The following is a 23,041-nucleotide window of genomic DNA, read 5'->3' as shown; positions in this document are numbered from 1 at the left end:
GGTCCAAACAATGAACAGGAAATGTAAATAGATGATTTATATAAAATACAAGTATCTAATAAAATATGAATAACAGTTCAACACTAGTAACCCAGACTTTAAATTTTAAATGAAAAATTATTTTCCATTTATTAAATAGGAGTTATTCACTTATTCATTTACTTTTACTGAGAACACTTAACGCTAGCAAGCATGCATCAACACAGACACTTGCATGGTGGAAATACAATACTGCTGATGGAAATACAAAAATATAAATGATAATCTTTTGGTAAAACAATGTGTATCAACAGTTTTAAAATTTCATTCATCCAGTGAAGAACTGTCATCATGAAATAATCCAATATTAGAGAAAATGCTTTATATACAAGGATGTTTATCAAACTGTTTAACAATACAAGGGAAAATTTACATTATGTTTATAAAGCAGATATAAGACTGGATATGTACAACTATGTACAAAATTACTAAAACACCAGAAGGATATATACTAAAGTAGTAATTTATCCTGAATGGGAGAATTAATTAAAAAATACTTTATTTTTGTGTAATTTCCAAGTTTCTTGAAATTAGTATGCATTATTTTTATAATCAGAAAGCAAAAAGAGTATCTATTAACGTAGCCATCTCTTCATTTAGACTGGATGTTCCCTTAAAGGAAAAAGACTCTTTTCCCTCCATATCCTCAGTATCTGTATTGTACCTTACAAATAGTAGGCTTTCTTTAATTTTTTTTTTTAGATTTTTATTTATTCATTTGAGAAAGAAAGAGACAGGAGTACAAGCAAGGGGAGAGGCAGAGGAAGAAGGAGAAGCAGACTCCCTGCTACTGGGAGCCGGACATGGGGCTCGATCCCAGGACCTGGAGATCGTGACCTGAGCTGAAGGCAGATGCTTAACCATCTGAGTCACCCAGGCACCCCAAAATAGTAGGCTTTTAAAAGCCACTTGTGGAATTAATTAATCTCTAACATCTGCTTTAAGGACTATTTAGTGGCATACCACAATCCCTCTCTCCAGAAGTATCGACTGCTACTGTTAGAAGTTGGCATCCATTTGAAAATGAATTTTGAGAATAAGAACCATACTTGAGTTCTTTCAATAATGAACTGTGAAGAATGTTTTAGTTTAAGTAAAACAAATAATCTCTATATGATGATGGCTGGCTATGGGACAACTTCCAACACAAAGTCTTTTCTTTTCCTTTGTTCAAAGAGATGATATAACCAAAATGGAGCCAAAATACAGGTAGCAATGATCAAGAAGCAACACAGAGAGAATGGCCAAACATTAATCCAAGATCTTCAAAACCTCATCTCATAAATTATACACATTTTGTTAATTATGAATGCTACTACAAATGGATAAGATGAAATTTTCTAAAAGATTCTGCTTAAAGAAAATTCACTGTTCAAAAGATTTATTGTTTTGCTTTGTTTTTTTAAAAAAAGATTTTATTTACTTGAGTGAGAGAATGAGTGATGGGGAAGGGGAGAGACAGTGAGAAGCAAACTTCCCACCGAGCAGGAAGAGCTATGTGGGGCTCAGTCCCAGGACCCCGAGATCATGACCTGAGCCAAAGGCAGACACTTAACTGACTGAGCCACCTAGGCACCCTGAAGATTTATTTATTCTTTTACCTTGCCTGACTTAGAAGCTATAGCAGGATGTAACCAAGAACAAGGTAAGTCTCTGAGGATAAATAATGGCTTATTATTAAAATGGAGAAAAATCTACTCCATTTCTTAAGTAGCTTAATAGCATTTAAAGCCCCAGATAAATTCTACTGAACACATAATACTATGAAAACTCACTTGATTATCACAAATTTTGACGATTTCTTGCCTGGTACAACACAGCTGTGACTTTCATAATGATTATACCCATATGCATAAATTCACATTTGTTCTAATACCATTTATAACTGACTACTTCCGCTGTTTCACTAAGACATGGTGTTTCTACTCATTACCTTTTTTCTACTCACACAATTATACCTCCAACCTTTAAGCCAAAACGTCAACCTTTTTCAGTTGAATCTTTATTGTTTGAAAGGTCTTACGGTAAACAATTTGGGATTCATGTGAGATTATAGGTGATCAACTCCTGGATGGCACACATAGTGGTAACAAAAAGCGTTTATATGAACAACAAGACATGTACAAAGAACATTCACAACTATTTCTAGAAGAATTGGTATACAATGCAGAACTCACCTGAGTATAGAAGCCACTAGCTGCCTCTAGGAACAGAGAAAGGTTTGCCTGAACTTCACTCCGATTCGGGTTTGCTCGATTCTTTGCCTGGCCTTGTAGTGTTGTGATCTGATTCTTAAAGGCATGATTCCAGCTGAAAACAAAATGTAATTCTATTTGGTATAGCAGTGACTCACTGGGCAGACACTGGTCCCCCTGAGAACAAGAAAGAACTGTTTGTTATAACTAGACAGTAAACCTGCATTAAAGTTATTCACTTATTTAAATAACTTTATGCTCCTCTTTGAGCAAGACTAGACATGCAGTAGAATCCAACTGACCTTAGTAAACACTTACCAAATGTTCAAATAATCAGACTGTGGCTTCAGTTATTAATCTTTTAGAGCTACTAGAGTTAGAGCCTATTTAGGAATCCCAGTACAAAAACAGAACTACAGTGGCAAGACCAAAGTAAAAGTAAGCTATTAATGAACCGCCATGTATTATGTGAAGAAATAATTCTTTTTGAAAATTCTTTTTAAAAATGTTAAGCCATATCTCTTATTTCCATAAAATCTATTTCCCACAGTACTCTGTTCTAATTCTATTTAATACTTTTATTTCTCTTGGGGTTAATATTTTCTTGAGAGCTTGAAATATAAGCTCATTTTTTGACATTTCAATTCTGGCTATTTAAAATAGGAAAAAATACAATGCTGAAATATGGCATACCAAAATCCTATTATAAAATGTCTTTCATTAATCAAGTTGTATAGAGACTCATTTTAAATTCAGTTACGGTGAAATACGGTCATTCCTTAACCTGTAAACCACAGAGGGAAGATGAACTAGGATGGAGGGGGGCTGTTACTGCCTTGATGAAAGGAAGCAAACACAGACAAAAGGTCGACAACCTACCTGGAAGTACTAATTCTTTATCAATGTCAACTGTGAGACTCAAGAGCACTGGGTGTTTTTAATGGTATATGAGGACAATCACTCCCTCAGCATTTTTGATGACATTTTATCCGTGATCTAATATCATGGAAATGGATTTTAAGTGGCTGTGATTAAGCTCTTTTATTACTAGAACTCCTAAAAAATATAAAGTATCTAAGAAAGGTGTAAAAGATAGGAAAAACTAATTTTCACCACAACCTAGGGTAATAGCCATTACTAAATAGAATATTCTTAACTGATTTTTAATTTTCCATCAGCCTAATATCCCTGTTCCAATTTATAAGGCAAGGCCTTCCACAAAAGGCATTTATTTACTCACTTGGGAATCTGGTCATCTGTCATTTCACCTCTCATAGAAAGAACAAGTGGAATAGCCTAAATATACAAAATCTTTCTTTAGTCTTATTAAGGGGGAAAAAAAAGGAAATACCTACTTATTTTATAAAAGGAAGAACTTCCCTTACAATGCAAACATATTTTCCTTTGGGAGAAATTCATAGAATCACATTTACCAAAGAAGATTTATCTAAAGCTTACTATTGAACTTCTTTTTTTAGTCATGGCTTAAATGCAGGACTGAACACATACAGAGAATCCAAACACCATTTCTTAGTACTTGAAATATATATAGATTTGTTTTTATGATATGCCCTAAAGAGACCTTAAAAACATTCAACTCCAAGCATTTCTCCTCTTGCCACCCAAGACTATCTGAAGTAATACCAATGGTCAAATGTTTTGTTCAAAAAACCCACAGGTGTAAGGATTTTTTTTTTTTCCACTGAAAGAGCTTACTATGAGATAGGCTAAGAAGAAATAACCAAATTGTTCTTTTCTATCCTAAAGTCTTGGTGATATCTTGATCTTACAGGGACATCCCAAATGATAATACTTACAGATCCTGTTCTACTTTCTTGTCTAAAGCGTATTCCAAATCAGTAACTAGCATTTTCTGGTACAGGTCCTGCAGAGCCTGCCTGGATGTCCAGACCTCAGCTGGACCCAGCTTAGAATCTGAGTAACAAAACAAAGACAAAACAGTAGATAGATAGAAAAAACAGATAGTTAAAATCATTATACCACACCAATGACTCCTTCCGTGTCCATTTCCCAAAGCAAACACCCGCTTTAAGTAGATACCATAGATTGCTGCAGTAGTTTTATACTACTACATTTTCAAATGATTTTCACCTTTTGGCTAATGACTAAATCTGGTTTGAAATGTTTCTGCATTTGTCTTTTAGCTTTGAAATAACACCATAACATGAAATGACATGAATGGTGCACCCTTTGCTTTAGTTTGGACTTCTATGTATTCATGTCATAGGAAGTCCTATGCCTCAGAAGTCACCCCATTTAAAATGACAGACTGCCAAGATGGTCTGTTTACTCTCATAACTGTATCTCTTTGTCCAAAGCAGTTTTCTTTTTCTTTTGAATCATTCTCACAACTGTCCTTACAGAATCTTCATGTCTGCTCACAATCCTGCAGTTGTTTGCACATTCTGCTGTTATTCATACTCTCTATATGTCAACCCAATAAAGCCAAAAACAGTGTGGGTTATTTTAATGATTGGTAAATTGCTTGCCAAGAAATTCTGTGTGCAATCCACACTTGTCATTTAATGTAAATGACAATTCATAGCAGACATTGATTAAACTGCTCAAGAGGCCAAATGAGAGATTGGGTGCAAGATGAAAGGAAGTCAGGCTATGACTAAATGTAATACTCAATTGGCTATTACTGTCTGCCAGAGTCCTACAAGACACATTAGCTCCTCCGATTACTAGGTTTATGAGTGCAATAATTGATGGTGAGCTGCCTCAATAGAAGAACCGGATACCAGACTTTTCAATTAGGCTTCTGGTTACATTTAATATTTTGCTGCAGCACAATGGCATAGTTTTTACTCTTCTTTAAGTCTGCAAATAGAATCTCCTGGATATCTGAATTAATCCTCACAAGAGTTTGCTGGCTACAAAAAAACAGGGTGTAGTATCAGCTTCTTGGTCCCTTATTAGGTTTTTAATGACTAAATAAACAGATTTATAGATTTATTCAATCTTGTTTTGATTCATCGATGGCAGGGAAAGGACTATAGAGGATCATTAACTCTGATCTATTAGACAGACTATCATTTAAATTACTTAATATCCTAGTTAATGTTCTTGGGCAGTCAAATGTTCCTTATAAAAGCCAAACTAAGCCTACTTACTGAGGGTATTCAATACTTAAAAAAAAGTAAAAGGTATAGCTAGCTTAATATTGCTCCACATATAACTTTTGTCACATAATGCATATTATGCCCAACAGGACAATACAAAAGCATAATACAGTAGCTTAGAGCTGACACTGATCTCCATAGTGTGGAAGATGGTAACAGTCACATTAATAATGGGAAGTACTGATATTACTTAATATGGTATTAAGTAAACCTGTTAAAAAGTGCTTTTAGCTTTTTCTTTTCCTTTAACAGAGGATAATGACACTACCCATAAATTCTTAAAACATTAGTATCAACATTTACATTAACATTAGACCGCAATGTTGAGAAAAAGACATCTAAAGACCCTATTTCTTCGTGATTATAAATTTTGGCCAGAATACTCGCTGTAACAGTTTAACTCTTCTTTAAGGATTTCACTTCAGAAATAAAGTTCTTAAAAATTAGAATGAAATCCATTTCTCTTTTTACATTTTAGGACAGCATATGCTGCTATAGAGAGCATACTGATCACTACAAATCATTGTCATATATTTCCCAATTTTGAAAAGCTGATCATCTGCTTCTTCTAGTGACTTCCAGTCATTCTTTCAAAAACACCTTGGTTCTTTTTTCAAAACAAAAAAGGTAAGGGAGAAAAGAAAGGTGGCAAGGCAGCTCACTCAATTTCAAGGACTTTTAGTAGGGTTTTCCTACAAATATTTTTTCTCAAGGTCTATTTACTCCTCAAATTTGGGGAATTATAAACGGGAAGACATGAACCTAAAACTAAGGTATTTTTGTTTATATGTATATGAATTCTCTTTTCTATGTCTTAAATTGATGATAAATAGTCCATAACAATTAAATGATTATATGCATTAAATTAGGTAGTACTTAATTCAATGTAGCACAGACTATATAAAATTCCTGATCATCTAAGTAAGAATTCAAAGTTCAAAAAGAGTAATTATTAAAAGCAAATAGTAAGTTATCATTCCTTTTGGCAACTAGGATGGTCCAACAAGCAATAAAGATGAGACCCTTCCCTTAATTTAATGGTATAAAATAAGTGTGAAAAACAAATGAGCCAGCCAGTACCTGTCATGTCAGCCTTCAGGACTTCTGCCTGCCTAAAAAAAGGGAAAAAAGAACATCGATTAGAAACAAACTAGGCCTACTCGACATAAATAACACTGAAAGTTAAAAGTTAAGTGAAATCATATACTACATAAAGATGTATAGCACCTCCATATGTGAGGGTAGCACAAGGTCTTGGCAAACTGATGCCATTACTTAAAAGTATACAGGTTCACCATGAATTCTATGAGTAGAGCTCACATTCTTCCTGTTTTCCTCCAAAACTGATATTTAAGATAACATTAAATGACATTCATTAAACAAAAAATTTTCCCTCAATGCAGCCAGGAAATCCTATGTTTCTCAATTCACGAGCCACTGTAACTATCTCAAACCCCCACTCTCCTCAGATGTTGATTTCTGACTTCTTCATAAGGCTAGCCCCATATCTCAGCAAAAACAATGCCCAGCTGCCAAACCCTACATTCACACAACCCTCTTCTTTCTCCTGTGACAACACTGGAGGCACTGCATCTCTTATTTAAGACCAGTAATTCCACTTAGGTAGGTTCTTTCTGGACTTCCTTTATTAAGGACTTCTGCTCCTTTAATTATTCCCTCCCTCTTTCAGTAATTTTGAAAACTTCCCTCTCTAGTGGATCCTTCCTTTTCTTCAGTATCTTAAACATGCCCAAGTCTTTCACAGGTTTTTAAAAACCATCTTTCTGTCCTAGATTATCCTCCTCTTGCTGCTGCTTCTTTTCTCTCTCTCAAATTCTTCAAGAAGTCCAAAACTGAACTCGTGACCCACTGCCATTCTGGGTTCTCTTTCTAGTGTTTTTACCTTCCCAAATGTATCACTGCTTTCTAGTTGTGAAAGGCAGATACCTGGAAGTCACCCATGACAACGTTCTCCCAAAACCCTGGTAATCTATCACCTCCAGATAAATCTACCAACTAAATATATCTTGAATCTGTTGATTTACCTTTACTTCTTCTTCAGCTCCTCTTACTCAAGTTCTGAACCATCTCTTCCCTGGACTAATGCAAAGCCACCAAAATTGTTTTCTCCATTTCACTCCTGCCCTATTTCATACTATTTTCTCTGCTGCTATCTGAGGGACCTTTTAAAAATACAAATCTGAGGGGTGCCAGGGTGGCTCAGTTGGTTAAGTGTTCATGATCTGAGGGTCATAGGATCAAGCCTCACCTTGCGCTCTGTGCTAGGTGTGAACCCTACTTCAGATTCTTGCTCTCCCTCTGCCCTTCCACCACCTCTAATAAAAAAATAAATAAAAATACGAATCTGATCTTACCAACTGCCCAATTAAAACACTTTAATGATTTCCCACTGCTCTTAGGGTAAAAACTATAATCTTTACTAAAGTGTCCTACAGGGTTCCCTGCACTCTAAAAACTAAGAGTCTACACTCTGCTTCTACCATTACTCTCTTCTCTCCTTGATCTCTGTGCTCCAGTTACTGGACTTCCAGTTTCTGCAATGTGCTTTGCTCCCTTCACACTCAGGCCTTTGTAAAGAAGAATCCCTTCCCTAGGAATATCTACCTCCGCCCCCTTTGGTTAATTACGATTCACCCTTTGTCTCAGTCAGAGACATTACTTTCTCAAGAAATCTCACTTGATAGATGAAGGATATTCCTATTTTATGTTCTCAAAGCACTCATTTTTTCCTTCATAGTACATATCACAGACTTTAAGAATGCTCATCATCACAATCTATTAGCACATGCACCTAGCATACAGGAGATATCCAATAAATATCTTTTAAGTGAAGAAAGGAGAAAGGATACATCATGTTCATATACTCTAAAAAGTATATAAACTTATGAGATTTCCATCTTTTTTTTTTTTTAGATTTTATGTATTTGAGAGAGAGAGAGAGAGCACAAGCAGGGGGAGGGCCGGAGGAAAAGCAGACTCCCTGCTGGGCAGGAAGCTGGACGTGGGACTCGATCCCAGGACTCTGGGATCATGATCTGAGCCGAAGTCAGAGGCTTAACTAACTGAGTCACCAGGCACCCTGAGATTTCCACGTCTAAAAACAAAATATGACATAAAAGCTAGAGAATATTCAGAGATTCTAAAATTTTTACTGTAAATGTTATGTACTTAACATCAGCTGTGAATTTTAGTTTCATCAAAACGTAAGGCAAACCTTTTCATTTTCTTAGCTTTTAAAAATATATATTTTTTACTTTTTTTAAAGATTTTATTTATTTATTTGACAGAGAGAAAGAGACAGTGAGAGAGGGAACACAAGCAAGGGCAGTGGTAGAGGGAGAAGCAGGGTTCCCACTGAGCAAGGGAGCCCAATGTGGGGCTTGATCCCATGACCCTGGGATTATGACCTGAGCTGAAGGCATACGCTGAATGACTGAGCCACACAGGCGTCCCTAAAAAATGTATTTTTTTAAATTAAGCTTTCAAACAACAGAATAACAGGGTGTTATGAGAACTACCAGTATAAATAAAAAATATAAATAAACAGCTATACTTTATCCTGTAACATCACTTCAAATCCCATTATTCAACATAACCTAGATTCACTGTTTACTTTGGGTGTTACACTTTTGCCATTAAAATAAACCAACAAACAAACAACTTTCACAGAGTTTGTTGGCTTATGTCTCTTAAGATCGTAAAATTTAATAAAAAGTACCATATATCCTGCAGAAGATGTTACACACAAACCTAATATCAACCACAAATCAAAAACCAGTAATACCCAAAGAAGAAAAGGAATCCAAGTATACTAGAAAAAAGCCAGCAAACCATGAAAGACAGCAAGAGAAGGATCAGAGGAAAAAACTACAAAAACAACCATAAAATAAGCAACAAAATGGCAATATATATCTACCAGTAACTACTTTGAATGTAAATAAATTAAATATTCCCAACAAAAGACACAGGGTAACAGAGTGAATAAAAAAAACAAGACCCATCTATTTGCTGCTTATAAGAGAGACTCATTTCAGACCTGAAGACACCTGCAGATTGGAAGTGCAGGGATGGAGAAACATTTATCACACAGATGGATGCCAAAGAAAACCATGGTAGCAATACTTGTATCAAACAAAACAAGGACTATAACAAGAGACAAAGAATGACACTATATAATAATAAAAGGGACAATCCAACAAGATGTAACAACTGTTAATTATTTATACACCCAACATGGGATTACCCCCATACATAAAACAGTTAATAGCAAACATAAAGCAATTAATAGTAATACAATAATAGTAGGGGACTTTAACACTTACATCAAGAGACAAATCATTCAACCAAAAAATCAACAAAGAAAGAGTGTTCTGAATGACCCACTGGACCAGATGGATTTAACAGATACATTCAGAACATTTCACCCTAAAATAGCAGAATACACATTATTTTCAAGTGCACATGGAACATGCTCCAAAACAGATCACATATTAGGCCATAAAACAAGTCTCAACAAATTCAAAAAGATCGAAGTCATACCATGCATCTTTCTGACCACAACGCTATGAAACTAGAAAACAACCACAAGAAAAAATCTGGAAGAGCACAAATACATGGAGGTTAAATAACATGCTACTAAACGATGAATGGGTCAATCAAGAAATCAAAGAAGAAATTAAAAAATTACCTGGAAACAAATGAAAATGAAAATACAATGGTCCCAAATCTTTGGGATACAGCAAAAGCAGTCCTAAGAGGGAAGTTTATAGTAATACAGGACTACTTCAAGAACAAGAAAAATCTCAAACAAACAACCTAACCTTACACTTACAGGATCCAGCAAAAGAACAAAACTCAAAACCAGCAGAAGGAAGGAAGTAATAAAGATTAAAGCAGAAGTGAATACATATAGAAACTAAAAGAAAATAACAGAACAGACCAACAAAACCAGGAGCTGGTTCTGTGAAAAGATCAACAAAATTGATAAACCTCTAGCTAGACTCATCAAAAAAGGAGAGAGAGAGAGGGCTCATATAAACAAAATCACTAATGAAAAGAGAGAAATAACACCACAGAAATACAATTGTAAGATATTATGAAAAATTATATGCCAATAAATTGGACAACCTAGAAGTAATGGTTAAATTCCTGGAAACATATCACCTACCAAAACTGAAGCGGGAAGAAACAGAAAATTTGAACAGACCGAGATTACTAGCAAAGAAACTGAATCAATAATAAAAAAAAAAAAAACCCAACAAACAAAAGTCCAGGACCAGACAGCAGCTTCACAGGGGAATTCTACCAAACATTTGAAGAGTTAATACCTATTCTTCTCAAACTATTCCAAGGAAAACTTCCCAAATTTGTTCTATTTGAAACCTCCAAATTCATTCATTCTATTCATTCCTGTCAAAACCAGATAAAGACACACAAAAAAGAGAACTACAGGCCAATATCTTTGATGAATATAGATGCAACAATCCTCAACAAAATACTAGTGAAACCAAATCCAACAATACATTAAAAAAATCATTCATCACAATCAAGTGGGATTTATTCTTGGGATGCAAGGGTGGTTCAATATTCACAAATCAATTAATATGATACGTCACATCAATAAGAAAAAGGATAAATACCATATGATCATTTCAACAGATGCAGAAAAAGCATTTGACCAAGTACAACATCCATTCATGATAAAAACACTCAACAAAGTAGGTTGAGAGGGAACATACCTCAACATAATAAAGGCCATATAGTAAAAACCCACAGTGAACAACATATTCAATGGGAAAACAAATGAGAGCCTTTCCCCTAAGGTCAGGAACAAGACAAGGACGTCCACTCTCACCACGTTTATTCAATATAGGACTGGAAGTCCTAGCCACAGCAATCAAACAACAAAAAGAAATAAAAGGCATCCACACTGGTAAGGAAGAAGTAAAACTCTCATTGTTTGCAGATGACATAATACTATATATAGAAAACCCTAAAGACTCCACCAAAAAACTACTAGAACTGATGAATGAATTCATTAAAGTCTCAGGATATAAAGTCAATATATGGAAATGTTTTATTTCTGTGCACTAATAATGAAGCAGGAAAAAAAAGAGAAATTAAGAAAACAACCCCATTTACAACTGCACCAAAAATAATAAAATACCTACAAATAAACTTAACCAAAGAGGTGAAAAACCTGTACTCTGAAAACTATCAAACACGAATGAAAGAAATTGAAGATGACACAAAGAAATGTAAAGACATTCCATGTTCATGGATTGGAAGAAGAAATATTGTTAAAATGTTTGTACTACCCAAAGCAATTTACACATTTAATGCAATCCCTATCAAAATACCAACAGTATTTTTCATAGAACTAGAACAATCCTAAAATTGGTATGGAACCACAAAAGACCCCAAATAGCCAAAGCAATCTTGAAAAAGAAAAACAAAACTGGAGGTATCAAAATTACAGATTTCAAGATATACTACAAAGCTGCAGTAATCAAACAGCATGGTACTGGCACAAAAACAGACACATATCAATAGAAAAGAACAGAAAACCCAGAAATAAACCCACAATTATATGGTCAATTAATCTTCAACAAAGAAGGAAAGAATATACAACAGGAAAAAAAGAGTCTCTCTTCAACAGTGTTGGGAGCTGGACCACTTCCTAACACCACACACAAAAATGAATTCAAAACAAAGACCTAAATGTGAGACCTAAAACAATAAAAATCCTAGAAGATGGCACAGGCAGTAATTTCTCTGACATCGGCCACAGCAACAGTTTTCTAGATATAGCTCCTGAAGTGAGGGAAATAAAAGCAAAAATAAACTATTGGTACTATATCAAAATAAAAACCTTCTGCACAGCGAAGGAAATGATCAACAAAACTAAAAGACAACCTCCTGAATGGAAGAAGGTATTTGCAAATATCATATCTAACAGACGGTTAGTATCCAAAATATATAGAGAACTTATACAACACCCAAAAAACAAATCATCCAATTAAAAAATGGGTAGAAGACATGAACAGACATTTCTTCAAAGAAGACATATACATGGCCATCAGACACATGAAAAAATGCTCAATATCACTCCTCATTAGGGAAATGCAAATCAAAACCACAATGAGATATTACCTCACATGTTTCAGAATGGCTAAAATAAAAAACACAAGAAATAACAAGTGATGGCAACAATGTGGAGAAAAAGGAACCCTCTTGCACTGTTGGTGGTAATGCAAACTGGTGCAGTCACTGTAGAAAACAATATGGAGGTTCCTCAAAAAGTTAAAAATAAAAGAACTACCCTATGATCCAGTAACTGCACTGGGTGTTTATCCAAAAAATACAAAAACGCTAATTCAAAGGGATATATGTACCCTCTGTATATTACAACATTATTTATGAAAGCCAAATTATGGAGGCAGTCCAGGTGTCCTTTGATAGATGAATGGAGAGAGAAGATGTGGCATAATATAATATATAAAGGAATATTATTCAGCCATAAAAAAGAATGAAATCTTACCATTTGCAACAACATGGATGGAGCTAGAGTGTATAATGCTAAGCAAAATAAGTGAGTCATAGAAAGACAAATACCGTATGATTTCACTCACATGTGGAATTTGAGAAACAAAGCAAATGAGCAAAGAAAAAAAAAGAGGAAGACAAACTAAGAAACAGACTGTTAACTATAGAGAACTGATGGTCACCAGAGGGGAGGTGGGTGGGGGGATGGGTGAAATAGGTGATAGGGGTTAAGAATACACTTATGATGAGCACTGAGTAATGTATAGAGGTGTTGAATCACTATATTGTATACCTGAAATGAATGTTAACAATCTATGTTAACTATACCGGACTTAAAATAAAAACTTAAAAAAAAAGAAGAATGCCATGTATCAGATCCTATCCATGTCAAAACAACACACCCCTCCAAAAAAAAAAATCCTGCTGGAGCATTATTTATGAACCTTATACTGAGAAAGCCAGTGCTAATTATGCATCTTTACTAGACTCAACTCCCTGAGCTGCAAAGTTACAAAGAATATATTTTACTATGCTCCCACATATTAGTTAAAAAATTCATACAAGTATATACAAGATATCTTATACTTAGAATCATGTTTCTAAAGGTTGTTTTCTCATTCCAAGCAAGATTTGGTTATAAAAATGAACAAATATCATTTCAGTATGCTAACATCAGCCTAATGAGGATACCAACTTCCTGTCAAAGATTTTATTGGGCATATAATAGGAACCATTTACAAATAATCTGCTTCCCCTACAGGCTGTCAGTAAGAGAAGATAATGTACGTCTAATAATGTCTCATGTAAGTCTAGCAAATTCTGCAGCAGGCTTCCACTGATAAACAAAGATCAAAATTTTACTTTATATTTTTACATACCATAATCTAAGAATTTTTAGAAAAACTAAAACTTCAAGCACTAACAAAAGTGCAAAAATGTCATAAAACCTATCTGACATATATGTTAAAGCATTCTGAAATTCGAGGAGTTTTGATTCCTCAGTATGACAAGAGTAGAGGTGCTCATTCTCTGCACTGTTCATTCTCTCCTAGATTCTGAGAGAGACACATTCATGATGAAAATAATCTTGCTAAATTGAACTGATGTAAAGATAACTAAATGGAAAACATAACAACCTGAGGATATCTATCTAGTATTATTCCTCTTCTATAAACAAGGAAATTGAAGCTCTGAAATGTGAAGTAATTTGTCCACAGTCACAAAGCAATTAGGTACAATTAAGTACAAACTTAGTTCTTTCTGACTCCAAAGTCCAGTCATTTCTACTTCTTTCAAATTAGAATAAAAAAAAAATTGTGACTTAAAAAGCTAACACAGATTCTGTCAACTAAACACTAACATTTAAGTCACCTAGCCTAAATTAAAAGATTTGCTCAAATAGAAAATAAATTCTACCTGAGATTTTTATCAAAAAGACCACAAGAAGTAAAATTCATATTCTAGTACAGTGGTCAGCCTATGGGTGAAATTCCTTCCTTCACTCTGAATCTATGTTCATAAATAAATTTTACTGTAACACAGTCAAGCCCCTTCATTTATATACTGTCTATGGCTGCTTTCTGCTACAAGGGCAGAGCTGAGTAGTTGAGACAACGACCACATGGCCCACCAAGCCTCAAATATTTATTATCTGGTCCTTTACAGCAAACTTTGCCTCTCCTGCTCTAGGAGTACTTGGTCAAAAAATGAGAAGGTAAGTAGCCATAAGTTCCCTAACCAAACAGTTTTCCCATATGGGAACCATCAATAATAGTTTCCTCAGAGTAAAGATCTATTTTTATTAATGTAGTAATCTTACCATAAAGAGAACTATATTAAAAAAATACAGTGTCATGTAACAAACAGTGAAATTAACTATGTGTAAGCCATGCTGTTTTTTTGATGGACTTAATCTATAAATGGTTTAAAAGCCTGTTAGGGTTATATACTATTATCTACTAATGTTTCCTTTTTCCTGTGTACCAAAAATACCCATTTAGACAGGTGAGAGGGTTAAACTGAGAATTATCAACTCACAAGAAGACGAATCCCTAACCCCCACTACACAATTTCCTTTTGCTTTTCGTCTTTTTTTGGGGGGGCGGGCAGAGGGAGAGAGAGAATCTTAAGTAGGCTCCAAGTCCAACACGCAGAGCCTGACACGGTTCAATCCCACGACCCTGAGATCATGACCTGAGCTGAAGTCAAGAGTAGGACGCTTAACTGACTGAGCCACCCACGTGCTCCACAATTTTCTTTCTTTTAATAGTGTATAATATACAGGAAACCAAATCAATAGATACGTGATCTTACAGCAACTGCTTTCATAAATATTAGTGCATAATTGGCTGATTATTTCATAAAGAAAAACTACTACACCTCAACTGACCTATTGTTTTGTTAAAGACCAATAATGTTAAAGTTTAATCTTATAGTTTATAGCCAATACTTATATAAAGAGAGAGTTTTTAAATGTTTTCTCTTGGTAGAAGATTTTGGCAACATGAGTTCCTTTTTATTCTTACTTTAAGCTGAAGGAATTAATGAAAACAATGAATGAACCAAGAATTCAAAAATGAAAAAACATCATGCCTTCAATAATAAAATAGCACTATTAAATAGTTACAAAATATAAGCTTTCAGAATATTAAACACATTGTGTCACTTCTTTAAAAAGAGAAATTGAGCACTTCTATCAAGCAATAAAAAAGAAAAAGTCATTAAAAGGCTGAATAAAATCTGAAACATTCAGTGATAAACAATGCATTGAAAGCTAACAACCTGAAACAATATTCTTGGAGACAACATGATCATCAAAATCTATAAATATATCCAATGTATTCTAATGCACTAGGTACTGAATAGCCAATACTATATACAGTACTTACTACTGTCAGACACTGTTCTAAGGGCTTTATAGAAATTATTTAATCCCTCTTATGAACTATTATTACCCCCACTTTATAGACAAAGAAACCAATGGAAATAGAGGTTAAGTAACACATCCTAGGTCATCAAGTTAGTAAGTAGTAAAGGTAGCATTTGAGCTCTTCAAATCAATTTGGTTCCAGAGCCTAACTCCTAACCATAACATCATAGTTCCTCTTATACAAGACAGCAAGAAAAAAAAAATCTGGAATGTTTGATAGTAATAACCCACAGAACTAGGGCTTTCAATATTTAAATATTTTGCAATAATTTTTTATAATGTCATTAGAGAAAAAATACTAAAATTAATGTTTATCTTCTTTAACAATTACCTTTATTATAAACAGCACTTAAATAACAATGCAAGGTAACATACATAATCTTTCTTAAGAACACACATTAAGGGGCGCCTGGGTGGCTCAGTCATTAAGCGTCTGCCTTCGGCTGAGGTCATAGTCCCAGGGTCCTGGGATCGAGCCCCGCATCGGGCTCCCTGCTCCACGGGAGGCCTGCTTCTCCCTCTCCCACTCCCCCTGCTTGTGTTCCCTCTCTCGCTGTGTCGCTCTCTGTCAAATAAATAAATTAAAAAAAAAAAAAGAACACACATTAAGATTTGTGGTTTAGAATATAAGATATCTCCAAGGGTCCCGGGTGGCTCAGTCAGTTAAGCATCTGACTCTTCATTTCAGCTCAGGTCATGATCTCAGGGTCCTAGGATCAAGCCCCCGCAGGGAGTCTGCTAGAGATTCTCTCTCCCCTCTCTCTCTCTCTCTAAAATGAATAAATCTTTAAAAAATTAAATAAATAAAATAAAAGGTATCTCCAAAACAGGGGCAGACACAATGGAAGATTCCTTCTACCTGAACTTCCAAGCCTGTTTCTTCTATGAGCAGAACACAGGAAAATAAGCCAACATCTTCTAAACTCAGAGTTGCTAAAGAAAGGTGAGTCATGAATCAGCCTCTTCTGTTCCGGGAGGTGAAGCTAGAAATTTTTTTTTTTTTGGAAATTTAAATAAAAGCCATAGCAGGTTTTATGTCAAGTTAATTTGTTTACCCATTTTCGTAGAGTACTAAGGAGTACTTGGGATAATAAAAGTATTCATCAATTATAATCATAAATATAATAACCTAATCATAATTATTTCTGCAAAACAGTAGGCCAGATACTGTAAGGTGACTGTGAGCCTACACATGCATGCACAGAAATACACAATCTATAGATCTCTAAGACATCACCAAGTCTCATGGTATTAATAAAAAATCAATCAATCAATCATATAGCTCTACTGTTGAATTTCACATAGAAAAGAACACTTAGAGAAGATGCTGCTCCTGAAGGAGCTCTTCTCAGTAAGAGATAACAAAAACACTAATATGCTTTCTCTCTATGGCACTTTACAGTTGGTCATGAATTTTCAAGTCTCCTAACATTAACCAATGCTCTATATTACAACATTTATTCTACAGTTTCTATTATTTGAAAATGTGTATCTAGTTTTACTAAGGGATAGCCCTGGTCTGGAAATAGCAAAGTTAAGAAGGAATTCTTCTACCAGGCAGAAACAGTGGCACAACAATAAAAGCTAAGCTAAGTCAGTGAAGGAGGGAGACTGGAACATAAAATATTAGGTAAAAAGCCACAGGAGATGAGCCGAGAACCAAGGCAGACGGCAGATTGTGAGAGCCTGCATGACACATTAAAGAGCTCAGATTCTATCTTTTAAGTAATACGAAACCAGTGCTGAGTTTTAAGCAGTAGCACAGCATTGTCAGAATTTCATTTTTAAAAGATTACAACAACATGCATGAAAAATGAATTTTAAAAGGGCAAGACTGGAAGGGAGGAAGTGACAATACAGATGGAGAGAAAAACCTAGATTCAAGAAATACCTGGAAGTAAAATCAGCAGAAGAAAAGCTAAAGCACAGAAAACAGTCCAAATCATTCCCAGTTTGTTAGCTTGGATAGCTGGGTATATGAGAAAATACAGGGTAGAAGCAGGAACTTAGCAGTAAGTGTCAAGCAGAGGAGCCATCAAGACTAGGGATACAGTTCTGGAATGACCAGAACATCGATGATAGTTAAAAACATAAGAGAAAATGTCATTGCCCAAATGGCAGAAGGGAGAAGCTAGCTTTCAATGATCATTTTTTTCTGAGTATAGGTGACACACAATGTTAGTTTCAGGTGTACAACACAGTGATTCAACAACTCTATTTGTTATGCTATGCTCACTACAAGTGTACCTACTATCTGTCATTATATAACACTGTTGCAATACCACTGACCAGATTCCCTATGCTGTACCTTTTATTCCTGTGACTTAGTCATTCCATTACTGGAAGCCTGTATCTCTCTCTCCCCTTCACCCATTTTGCCTGTTCCCCCATCCCCTTTTCTTCTGGCAACCATCTATTTATAGGTCTGATTCTGCTTTTTGTTTATTCATTTGTTTTTTTTTGGATTCCACATGTAAGTGAAATCACATGGTTCCTGGTTCCTCAAAAACTGAAAATAGAAATACTACATAATCCAATTCCTACTGAGTATGTACCCAAAGAAAATTAAAACACTAATTCAAAAAGATATATGTAACCTATGTTTATTGCATCATTATTTACAATAGCCAAGATATGGAAGCAACCCAAGTGTCCATCCATAGATGAATGGATAAAGAAAATGTGGCATGTATTTACAATGGAATATCATGCAGCCATAAAAGGGGATGAGATCTTACTGTCTCCAACAACATGGATTGACCTAGAGATATCATGCTAAGTGAAGTGAAGTCAGAGAGAGAAAGACCTATGCTCATTTTTTAAGGGGCAGATAACTACAAGGACTGGAAAGTGGCTTGGATTTGATGAAATAAGGGTAAACGATAGCCCTGCCAGAAAAGAGACAATGTCAAATTGCAGGGGAGTAGGGAACAAATAAGAAAGAGAAGTTCACGGACACCTGGGTGGCTCAGATGTTTAAGGGTCCCACTCTTGATCTTGGCTCAGGTCATGATCTCAGGGTCATGAGATTGAGCCCAAGTCAGGCTCCACGCTGAGTGTGGAGTCTGCTTAAGATGCTCTCTCTCCCTCTGCCCCTCGTCCTGCTCGCACGGGCTCTCTCTCCCTTTCTCAAAAAAAAAAAAAAAGAGAAAACCTTAGGCCAATTAAAATGTTAGGCAGTGAGGAAAAAGGGAAGAGGGCAATGATAAAGAGAAGTTTCCTTTTTATAATGGTAGAGACTTAAACATGTTTAAAATGAAGAAATGAAGCTACTAGGAGAATGGAATAGGTTGAAGACTTAAAATGAGAACAAAACTGACAGAGCATGGTTCTGGAAGATATGGAAGGAAATGAGAATGTGATTAGTAAGACAGGACTGCCTTTGAAAAAGAGGCAGGATGAAATTGGGGGGAGGTAAGGTTAGATGGAAATGTGCTGGAAGAATCTGGGAGTAGTGTGGGGTGAAGAGATATCAAGAGAATTCACAGCTACACTCACTGCATTACCTTCAGAGATAAAGTAGGAGATCAGATATGAATGTAGGAGGTAGATAAACTGAAGAGAATGGTGAATATCAGAGATAATTACAAAATGAATAGGAAAGGGAGCCAAAGACAAAGAAAATAACTGAGAAAAAGTTATGCAAGCCATATAGATTAGACACAATGGAAAAATTAATATGAAAATATAGCTAGCCTTAATGACGGCAGGTCCTACTTACTTTTACGGAACTCAAGATAAAGTGGAAGATACAAAGACATACAGATGATTTCAATACGTTATGGCTGAGTACAAGGATAAAGATACATGCTCACAGTTCAACTAGAGAAAGAGAAGAGCCCATGGGAATGAGGGAGAAGATAGTGTTCAGGGTTGTATCCCTAACACCTAAAATAATGCTTGGTATATGGTAGCTGTTCACTAAAATTTTGTTGAATTAATGAATGGTAAAATGTACATCATACAAGAGGCAATTTTTGCAATGAAAAGTGATACAGAATAAAAAAGGTCTGAATGTGGGTTTCCTATATATTAGTAGTGGTATGCTGGCACTTCTTTCCAAAAAACTTCAATTTCCTCATCTGTAAAACAGGGAAACAAACTCCCTTTCAGAGTTGCTATGAGAAATAAACAGACAACCAGTAAGTTACATAAAAGAACCTAAGTGAAAACTCCAAGAGGGAAGGCTGTAATCCAATTATAAAACCAACACTTTTGTGACCACCAAACTACTTTTGCTAATCTGGTTCCTGACACAGGATCCTTTCTGAAGCAGAACACGAGGTTGAAGAAGACAACATTCCAAGATGGGGGTCAAAAATCCTGTCATCTACTACCATATAATGCTAAAGGACAATAGAAAGAGAAACTGTTTACACGTCATGATGACCAAGTTCTTAGTATGTACAGAAAATGAAACCAGAGGTAGATACGTCAAAGTTGCAAAACAGTTTCTTTTTTGCTTTTCTCCAAACAGTAGTTTTGATTACATAACTTAAACACATTTTAAATATTGGACCTGATAACAGATCAGGCAAATTAAAAAATACAGACACGTTATGATAATTAATTATAGACTCTAAACTCCTCTGTTAAGAAATAACTAAGAGCCTAATGAAAATAGTTTGATCAGTTAGTATTTGCTAGGTCCTGTTTACATGCTTTCATATTTTATTAAATCTTTAATTCACACAACAAATCTATCAGGTAAGTAGTAAGTGTATCCCCATTTTGCTGCAAGGAAATAGGGGCACAGAGTTGCTAAATAACTTGCCCAAAATCACACAACTAGGAGGTGGCAGAGCTTAGGTTCCACCTATAGTCTGGTTCCAGAGATCTTAAGCACTGTACAGTAAAACAAATCTTCTGGAATGGCCTGGCTATAGGTGTCACTGTCATGGTATCAACTTCTAGGGGCAACTATCACTTCTCATTTAAAAGCCACATCTCTGATGAACAAACAATGAATCATGGAACACTGCACCAAAAACTAATGATGTAATATATGGTGATTAACATAACAATAAAAAATTAAAAAAAAAAAGCCACATCTCTGAGATCAGACGCCCTCACCCATTCTGTCATTATAACTGTTATTACAAACTGCTGTGACAACAGTTTCTAACTCACCATGTGGTTAGAGAGGGTTTCTTTTTTTTTTTTTAAAGATTTTATTTATTTATTTGAGAGAGAGAGAGAGAATGAGAGATAGAGAGCACGAGAGGGAAGAGGGTCAGAGGGAGAAGCAGACTCCCTGCTGAGCAGGGAGCCCGATGTGGGACTCGATCCCGGGACTCCAGGATCATGACCTGAGCCGAAGGCAGTCGCTTAACCAACTGAGCCACCCAGGCGCCCTAGAGAGGGTTTCTCTGGCATGCAATCATATACCTATTTCTATAGGCATCTGGGAGGCTGGACTGTATCCATGCAGACAGAGAGAACTAAGTAAAAGCTGATGCTCCCTGCACGAAAATGAATTGTTATATATGTAACCCAAAACACAGGAATTTTCATATTAAAGGACAATCTATAAGATGGATCACATGTCCCTATGCTTATTATGAATATTCAGAGACCTGATATTATATAAACATAAAAATGTCTTAGATTTGTCAGTAAATATTTTAAAAATTTCCTTCAACTACAAGATATAAATGCTCATGACAAAATAAACATATGCCAAAGTTCTCATGAAGCCACATAAGTAAAAAAACATCTTAGCATTCCCATCTCCCATCCTGGCCAATAGCAAACGCTTCACAAAGTCTCTAACTCTTCCATTAGTGCTCATAGAATATGCATACTTTAACATACATCTCTAAAAGGAATACAAACATGTAGAAATCCCTTGTAATTTTTATCCTACCTAATATTACTTGATTTCAGATGCTCCTCTGATTTCAAGTTTCCGGTCCTCATCTGGGACTTAAATGAAACGTTTTCTCCCACAATGACTATCTGCAAGAACATCCAATTTCTCATAAGGTAGAATGGTTTAAGACATTCTAGACAGAGGAGAGGAGGAAAATATGAGTTAACCCACAGTAACAGAGAACTCCTTTGAAAAAAATTAAATTATTTTCTCTTTATTTGAAATGATTTAATGTCAAAGACAAATGAAAAATACTTTTTTTCTTTCTGTACTGTTTCTTAGAATACACATTTTAAAATGCTGTTTTGTATATTTCTAACATTCTAGTTTTAGATCAAAATATTATCTAATTACCCTCTCTCTCTGAAAGCTGACTGATCTCTATAAGGCAAACAAATACCAGTTACCCAGCAGGGTTCTTGCAGTTCCAAGGTGAGAGTGCCCTGTAGAACACAGGAGCAGATGGTTGGTCCAAACTAGACTGTTAATCAACAGAAAAACATGTAAAGCAGTTAAACCACAATTAAAGGTGGTATGAATGATGTTTAAATTCTAAGATCAGCTAAAAATGTCAGGTTTTAGATCTTTATTCACTCACTGAATGATTTAGTAATGTCTATGTGTGAGATACTGTGTGAAGGACTGGGTATACAATGATGACCAAAACAAATATGGCCCCTGCCATAGATTTAAAATTTAATGTGGACAGAGATCCACAAGGAAGGAGGAGGCAATAAAGGGTAGTGGTTAAAAGCATGGGTGTGTGTGTCACACTGTCTGCATTTAATGGCATGCTGGGAGTAAGTCAAGCCACAGAAAAAAAGCAAAATTTCTTAGGGACATCAATTTAACTCAGAGATTTGAACAAAGTTAAGTTAATATTATTGGCTGCTGCTAATTGCTTACAATTACAATTACAATGTGGCACAGTATGTGCTAAATGTTCTATATGCGTGATCTCAAAGAATGGGAGTATAATGTAATAGTTAAGCGTCTTGTATTCAGACTGTGCATTCAAACCAAGTTCTGCCAACAACTAGCTGTGTAACCTTACAAAAATCACTTCTCTAAGCCCCGGTTTTGTTAGAAGTAAGAAGGAAATAAATAAATGTACCTACCTCATTGAGATGTTTTGAGGATTAAATGAGGTAATAGAAATAAAGCACTTAGGACTGTTCCTCAGTAAGCCCTCAAAAAATATTAGCTATTTTGTCATTGTTATCATTATAGTTATTAGTCCTCCCAACAATCCTAAGATGTAAGTGCTATTATTCTCATTCTATAAATTAAGAAA

At 35.3% G+C, this 23,041-nt stretch overlaps 1 protein-coding gene across 11 annotated transcripts in view; it reads right to left on the bottom strand.

Moving 5' to 3' along the window:
• Positions 1 to 23,041, bottom strand: part of SMG7 (SMG7 nonsense mediated mRNA decay factor) — an 84,929-nt gene that overhangs the window by 32,600 nt on the left and 29,288 nt on the right. For 8 of the 11 annotated variants that reach the window (XM_027610310.2, XM_027610314.2, XM_027610318.2 and 5 more), the window contains exons 2-6: positions 22,155 to 22,228; positions 21,742 to 21,880; positions 6,461 to 6,492; positions 4,052 to 4,169; positions 2,217 to 2,349 (exon numbers count right to left, since the gene is read on the bottom strand). In XM_027610310.2, the coding sequence (XP_027466111.1) occupies positions 2,217 to 2,349; positions 4,052 to 4,169; positions 6,461 to 6,492; positions 21,742 to 21,880; positions 22,155 to 22,228 (496 nt within the window). The remainder of the gene's footprint in view (positions 1 to 2,216; positions 2,350 to 4,051; positions 4,170 to 6,460; positions 6,493 to 21,741; positions 21,881 to 22,154; positions 22,229 to 23,041) is intronic. The other 3 variants (XM_027610312.2, XM_027610315.2, XM_027610316.2) reach the window with 3 other exon arrangements.

This window comes from Zalophus californianus, chromosome 10 (assembly GCF_009762305.2).
Source record: "Zalophus californianus isolate mZalCal1 chromosome 10, mZalCal1.pri.v2, whole genome shotgun sequence".
Lineage (NCBI taxonomy): Eukaryota > Metazoa > Chordata > Mammalia > Carnivora > Otariidae > Zalophus > Zalophus californianus.
The sequence above is the reverse complement of the archived record's forward strand: the minus strand, read 5'-3'. Positions and strand labels throughout refer to the sequence as shown.